Genomic DNA, 6,921 nt, shown 5'->3' with positions numbered 1-6,921 from the left:
ATGACTACAATTGAGAGTTTGTCACTCAGTTGCAGAAAAAAGAAATCAGATTCTGAACTGCCAAAAGTTAGTTTTGTCAGGAGGGAGTACAGACCCAACTGTATCATAACTAGGACCACTTTGAGGCTTAATGGGGCCACATTGCTCAGTTCAGCTATTAAATGAAAGGAAAACATCAAAACATAGAAGTACAGGCTTTCACTACTTTCTGCATGTTAAATAAATGAACAGTCATGCATATGCAATGTGACTGCTATAATGCAAGCTATGCCAGACTAAAGTAAAGATTTTACTAGTATATGGCACCCAAGTCTTACTTTTTCAGTCACTCTGATTGTGTCTGAGATGCATTTGTGAAATTTTTGCTTGTGTTCCTATAGATTTTTTTTTCAGAACTGAAAGAATAAAGTTGCATGCGCCCACGTTTCTCAGAAGGGAATGTGAGCAAACTGACCATAAAAAAAAACACAGACACACACGCATGCACACACACTCACACACACACACACACACACACACACACACACACACACACACACTTCATTTGATCTTAATCACGACTTACTTGATAAGGAGACTCAGATTTCCTGGAATGTGCCTTATATCAAATGGCAGACAATGAGAACTGAGAGAGGCAGATTATAATGCAAAATTAAGAGGTGAATAAAGTGTCACCAAAAAATATTTGCTGTATACCTAAACCAATCTTGAAACTTGGATCAAAACACTCAGCATGCATCAGAAAAAAGGAATGCCTTAGAGTACAAGATTTTTTCTGTCTTGTATAATAAGTTATCTATAAACTACATTTAGATTCCACTATTAGTATGATTTTTGGTTTTGGACTGTAAAGAGCATATGCAGTTGCTTACACTTCTGTATAACAGACATTGGTGAAGCAACCTTTTTCCTATGTGTTTGCCAAATGGATGGCATACTGCTGTCCCAAATAGTTGACATTCTTAAGATGGTCAGTGAATTAATTTGCTTTACTTTACTGGCTGTATATGTTCCAATAAGCACATGGCCTTTTCAACAGGGCATAAACATGAAGTAACTGTGGTCACTCAGGAAAATTCTGGCAAGGTGCTAGTGGAAGGTTTTGCTCTTCATTGATAAATGCCATACGATGCCTTAGTAAAGTGTCTGCATTGGGGTCACTGTAGGTGTCTGATCCAACTGAATATCATTGGATGGATAAATATACATTACTACAGAAAGCAGCATACTCCAATGTAATTAATCAATGTGCATTGCAGCAAACTTTTCTCTGAAAATGTACAGCTTTTGTTTCATGTTATTAATGCAACATAATTCTAATTAAAAGTAATTTAAGATAAGCCACTTGCTATAGCTGATTTTACTTTCATCAGCAAAAGACCTTTTTCTGTGAAAGGAATGATGGTGCCTACTAGCTGGGCCTGTACAGTAACACTTTCATATAACTTAACCAAGACATCCCAGTAAACCAAATTGCATACCTTAGTTCATAGATTCATAGATTAGTACTAGACTTACTGCTTTTGTGGGCCATTTTAAGCCTAGCAAATTACCTCCTGTGAGAATCAAACCCTGCACCTTGTGTCTGTAAGGTAAGCACCTTAACCATTATGCCAGCCTCCCACCCTTAGTGGCAAAAAGATTTCTAAAGGGATGGCAAAAATCCCTAAAGACTGGATGTTTAAGTGTGAGTAGCTGATGTGTTTTAGCATCCATACAGTGCATAATCAGATTTCTTCTGTCCATGAGTGTGAAACTGTCAGAACTAGCAAGTGGCAAAACACATTGATTGTTTCTCAAGCATTTTACAATTTGAAGAGTATTACACAATATGTAAGAAACATGATTCCTCTATTTTCAGAAAAATAAGATTTGTGTTATCAGATGTGATCTCACAATGATATCATACAAAGGTACAATCACAACTATTGACCTATGAACCACAGTAGGGCAGCAGCAGAGATGAATGTGTGGAACAGTGATCATCCAGTCCACAGTGTGCCCTGACTAAATCAATGCTTAAGAACCTAATAAAATAAGAATCCTGTGGAGACTAACATGTAAGCACAATGTATTGTTTTATTTTTCAGCTCCAAACTGGAAATCAATGGAATAAACATTCGCAGGCTTGCAAACAAGACACCATGAGATAAACAATGTGTGCCTAGTTACGAAATCCTTTTCCTGTCCCCTCTGCAAAGGATCCTTTTAAAGGATCTCCTAAAGTCATGGTTAAAGATAGTATATATAACAGGATTGAGGGAGCTGTTACAGTAACCAAACCAAAAAAAGAATTTAAACAAAGTCTCGGGAACATGGCAAGTCTGGCAGACAGCAGTTAATGTGTATGTGAAAAAGAACGGGAACCAACAAATGACAAAGACTCCAATTACCACTGCCAGAACAAAAGTAAATCGTTTCTCTCTATTTTGTCTGCCTTTCCACCTTGAACTTTTTGTTGTCTGCCCTTCCTGTTTTGCGGGCAAAGTGTCTCCTGGTTTAATTTGACTTAACTTCGTCTTTCCTTTCCCTCTTGGCATTCGCTCTTGTTTTTTCTTAGGGGGGCACTGATTGTTTTCATTGTGGTCAGACGATGACGTCTCTTCCATATCTATCCCATTCACTTCTTCACCCGCAGCTTGTTCCACTTTTGCGCCCGCACCATTTCCATTTAATTTTTGTAGGTCCTGTTCGGTACAGCCATTTTCTCTTTTCTGAGCATCTTCAGTTTTCCTTTTAGTTGCGGGCACTTTTGTTCGACTTTTTGCAATCTGGTAGATTCGAACATATACTAAGATCATAATGATGCAGGGAGCAAAGAAAGAACCAATGCAGGAGGAGATAATGTACCACTTTTCATCATTGATTTTACAGACCGGTTTCTCATCCCGGCCACTAACACCCTTAGCTATTGAAATGAGAGGAGGGAAAGATATGACTGCTGCAATCACCCACACGATGAATATAATGCATTTGATTCTTCTCGGGGTTCTCTTTAAGTTGTATTCTACAGCTTTTGTGATGGACCAGTATCTGTCCAAACTAATGGCACATAAATGAACAATTGAGGACGTGCAAAAGAAGACATCTAAGGCCAAGTAGATTTCGCACCAAACTTTGCCAAAGTACCAGTAACCCATCAGTTCGTTAGCCAAAGAAAAAGGCATTACGAGAGTGGCCACTAAAATGTCTGCTGATGCCAATGAAACCAAAAAGAGGTTTTGGGGGGCCTTTAGTGACCTACTGGTAAACACTGCAATGACAACTAAAACGTTTCCAAATACAGTGAAAAGAATAAGGAACCCCACCAAAGTTATAATAGCCAAATTCGCTTCTAATGGATACGGTGGCCCTCCTTCTGGGTCAGTCCGATTAGAGGTAACGTTACAGTCTTGGCAACCCATGGAAGAGTGTGCCTCTCTTACTGTTATCTGGCTTTTTAAGTTAAACATTAAACCGTCCTCCGGGCGCTAAGATAACCTTTAGATACTGTACATGTCATGAGGAGTCTCAGCTCCTGTTTATGTGGTTCAAACAGCTACACTGAACTCCATTTCCGTTTTAAGCAATGTTTTTTTTCATTGTTCATGCCTGCAGTTTAAATTAATGCAAAGAAAAAAAGCAGGAGCCCAGCTCTTCGCTGTTTCCAGTGTGTAAAAGTCATCTGCTGTCTGGTCTTAAGGTACACTATTGGCTTAATTGGCTGTGCTTATTTCTGCTTGAGGAAAAGCCAGTGTTTGAGATCAGCTGACCGTGTAGGTCAATTATTGATACAAAAACAATAATTATGAACTGTAGTTGCTTCTTGACGCGTGCAGCTTCACTTTAGAATCAGGGTGGCGACATTAAAAATCAAAACAAGTGTAGTTTTACGTTTTTATGAAGTTCCTCTTACCTTAAAATAAGGCTGTGTAGCTCGTCTACAAGTGAATTCTATGTTTTGTTTTTGACAACACTCTGGCATATCTTGCTTTGAAATGGTAAAGTATTGCAGAACCTCGAAGACCAAAGTATAGCCCCGAACCAAAGAGATCAGCTCACACAGTCACCAAAGTACCCGCTTTTCGTAAGCTGAAGATGATAAACTTCCTCTTTACCAAATGGTAGCTACTGTGTGTAAAAGTCTCCTCATAGAAAAAGTGTTTGTTTTCTCAGTAGAATCATTATTCGTTGAGTCCCCCACCGCTGCAGGAACACAGAGGTGCTGGTTTCCCCCTTCCAGGTGAGCTCTGGTTCTCCATGCGTACGCAGAGGTGCTCCGATGTAGTAGGGCGTGTGCAGCACCTTGACCGTTGGACAGCTCCGAATCTGCACCACGAGACGGGGAGCGAGTTCTGAGCTCTCGTCCCCGCCACGCTCCCAGTTAATATACAGCTCCAAGTACAAGGCAAGCGTCAAACCACCACGTGAGAAAAAAGCAGCTCAGCTCCTACGATACATCACGAGAGGAGGGGTAACTATAGACTCAAACTGCTCCTTCATGAGACCATATGCATTAACAGCAAACTGCCCCACAAACAGCTGGTTCATAATATCAAGGAACATGCAGCGGTGTTAGAAGTGATGACATTTAGTGTGAATGGGTGCTTCCCTACATGGCAAGCAGTTGCAGCATTTCCCCTAAATGGTATGTTATCATTTATAGGGAAAAATAAGTAAATGATGTCTGTATTCAGTAAGCTGCTCAATTAAATCGTGTGAACAGCAAAAACCAGTACAGGGTGTAATAACTGGCATTACGAAGCGTGTCGCTCTTAGGGGACTATATCAATGGAATAATAACATTAAATAGTTAACAGTTCCTTTCACATTACGGTCTGTTTGCATTTGTATTCATTGCCTTAACTTGTTTGTGTGATTATTCATTTTCTATTAAATTTCATTTACTGATATGCACTAATGGAGCAGAAAAAGTGATGGATAGATTTCATTACCACCTGGAAGTCACATGCAGTGTATTTCTGCAAGCAGTCAACTGCAACTAAATATCCTGTGTTGTTTTATTTACACCACATTGAAAAGGTAAAAAACGTACATAAAATTCTTTACATATCTGTCTAAATATCTTTGCAGTGTGCTACTATATGTTCCCCACTTATTCTAATAACAGAATCGAGGAAACGCGAACAAAAAAAGGTAATATACACGAGGGGAACTAGATACCTAGATAACAATCTGCAGAATCTACGTACAGACGTTAAATGGTAGTTTCTGTTCCTGAGAAAAGCTCGATATAACAGAGCTATAATAGTCCCTGACGAGCTGATGGTAAGCAGTTTTATGGCTAGCTACATGTTGGGGACCCCAGGAAGCACCCGAATTCTAAAGGAGGGGAACACTACTGGGTATTTGGTGGCTTGTCTTATTTGCTATCGTTTTAGTTTATTGTTTCTGCTGTTATGGTGTCAAACGGACGTTGACCTAATGCTACCTTAATACACTGCGTTTACCTAACTGCATAAGTCAGTCAGAAACAAGAAAATTAGAAAAGTAATAAAGGTACTGGATATCGGATAAACATTTCTATGGAAGCTCTTAGACATGTATACCTACTACTGTTTCGCAATGTTTGAAGCCCTTTCACAAGCTAGGAGCTTAAATGTATGCCTTTCCCTTCCAGTAGATATGCCTGGGCTATGTGATTCATTCAGACCAATAACAGGGAAATACCTCTGCTGGCATTTTCCACTCTTGAGATAGTGCTTCATGCCTAAAACAATATGTCAGGTGTGTGTGTGTGTGTGTGTGTGTGTGTGTGTGTGCGCGCACGTGTGGGAGAGAGAGAGAGAGAAGTACAAAAGAAATGTAACAAAACTGGGAGCTTGAGTGTGTGTGTGTGGGGGGGGGGGGGAGAGAAGTACAAAAGAAATGTAACATAAAACAGGGAGCTTGAGTGTGTGTGTGTGTGTGTGTGTGTGTGTGTGTGTGTGTGTGTGTGTGTGCCAGAAATACAGAACAAATATAACAACTCAGGGAGTCTGTGTGTGTGTGTGTGTGTGTGTGTGTGTGTGTGTGTGTGTGTGTGTGTGTGTGTCAAACATACTACATAAAACAGATTGAAAGATTCACACCTTTGATGGCAAGTTTTTTGATAGATGGAATAAGGATTTAGTTACAAGCATGAAGGACATTACTAAAATTTAGAAGTTATTTGCACATGGCAGTTAGTCAGATAGTGCTGAGGTGGTTAGAACTTATAAGGTATTCCATATATGAAGACCAAATCATGTTGTTTTCTAGCCACCCTAGTCACCCTTGTGTTAACAGGCAAAAATTGTGATTCTGGTGAAACATGGGTAGCAGATGTATGGTAATTCACTGTAGGTCAGTTATCGTTTGAGGAATTATATTGAGACTTATGAGGGAGCAATGCTTACAATCAAAGCTGTCCACTTAACAAAAGTTATCAAAATGTTCACTTTAATTAAGTGGGCATTATGTTTCCTGTTCCTAAGTGATGCTGTCATCAGAACTACTGGCCAATTAAAATATAAATGAAATTGCTTACTGCAACAGAATGTGGAACAGAGTTGATATGATGAGATGAGGTCTACTATTGATTCTTTATATGATTTTGAAGATGAAGATGAAACCCATAAAAATTACATACAAAATGTATTGTCAATGATATTAAATTTTGTTTCTGATGAGTTATTTCTCACTGTGAGACAATTCCAAATTGGAGTTTTGAGTGAGAAAGAAATTATAAATCTCACTGGCAGCTGAACCCATACCTCTAGAAATCAATACTTGAATTTAGTCCGTAACTTGAATCCTTGTTGATTATTTTGCTTTTCTGCAAACCAGGAAGAACTTTAACAAAGGAATGACATCTGAAAAGAATGTTTATTTTATTTTCCTTACTACAAAGGTCATATACGCCACAACATAGTTACAATAACCAAAGGTAGTTTGAGTACG

General features: G+C 39.1%; 1 protein-coding gene across 1 annotated transcript; it reads right to left on the bottom strand.

Moving 5' to 3' along the window:
• Positions 1–2,059: 2,059 nt before the first annotated feature.
• On the bottom strand, positions 2,060–4,740 carry ADRA2A (adrenoceptor alpha 2A). The gene has a single exon (XM_044055826.1). It carries the CDS (start codon positions 3,450–3,452, stop codon positions 2,169–2,171), a length of 1,284 nt encoding a protein of 427 aa, XP_043911761.1. The 5' UTR covers positions 3,453–4,740; the 3' UTR covers positions 2,060–2,168.
• Positions 4,741–6,921: the final 2,181 nt, after the last annotated feature.

This window comes from Protopterus annectens, chromosome 14.part0, assembly GCF_019279795.1.
Source record: "Protopterus annectens isolate FY-2018-M chromosome 14.part0, PAN1.0, whole genome shotgun sequence".
In the NCBI taxonomy this organism is placed as follows: domain Eukaryota; kingdom Metazoa; phylum Chordata; order Ceratodontiformes; family Protopteridae; genus Protopterus; species Protopterus annectens.
Note: the sequence above shows the minus strand (reverse complement) of the source record. Positions and strands in the feature narration are given on the sequence as shown.

Coding starts and splice junctions, on each gene's coding strand:
- ADRA2A (XM_044055826.1), bottom strand. CDS start 3,452: ATGTTTAACTTAAAAAGCCAGATAACAGTAAGAGAGGCACACTCTTCC.